General features: G+C 74.0%; 1 protein-coding gene across 1 annotated transcript; it reads right to left on the bottom strand.

Annotated features, from left to right (window-relative positions):
* Positions 1 to 41: 41 nt before the first annotated feature.
* On the bottom strand, positions 42 to 390 carry ARMC5 (armadillo repeat containing 5). The gene has a single exon (XM_039695969.1). The coding sequence runs from the start codon at positions 356 to 358 to the stop codon at positions 74 to 76; it is 285 nt and encodes a 94-aa protein (XP_039551903.1). The 5' UTR covers positions 359 to 390; the 3' UTR covers positions 42 to 73.
* Positions 391 to 396: the final 6 nt, after the last annotated feature.

Here is a 396-nt window from a genome sequence, read left to right as displayed (position 1 = left end):
TTTTTCCCCACATTCCCGGGCACTTTTCCTCTCACACCGGGCACTTTCCCCCTCACACCGGGCACTTTTCCCCTCACTCACCCAGCCGCGGCACCCCTCCGAGGCTCCTGGCCTGCCGCCGGCAGCCGGGCTCGGTGCAGCAGTTCCCGAGCACGCTCAGCGCCAGCTCCAGCACCCTCCGGGGCCGCTCGGGCCCCACGAGCTCCAGCAGCGGCCCGAGCCCCCCTCGCTCCCGGAACCGCGCGGGGCCCCCGGCCCGCCGCGTGTGCCGGGTGCGCAGCGCCAGCAGCGCCCGCGACAGCGACGGCTCGGCCGCGGCCCGCACGGCCTCCACGCACCAGCCCAGGGACTCGGACATGGTGGGGGAGAAATGGGGGAAAAACGGGGGGAAACGGG

Source organism: Passer montanus, unplaced genomic scaffold (assembly GCF_014805655.1).
Source record: "Passer montanus isolate IOZ18808 unplaced genomic scaffold, ASM1480565v1 scaffold9306, whole genome shotgun sequence".
In the NCBI taxonomy this organism is placed as follows: Eukaryota; Metazoa; Chordata; class Aves; order Passeriformes; family Passeridae; genus Passer; species Passer montanus.
Note: the sequence above shows the minus strand (reverse complement) of the source record. Positions and strands in the feature narration are given on the sequence as shown.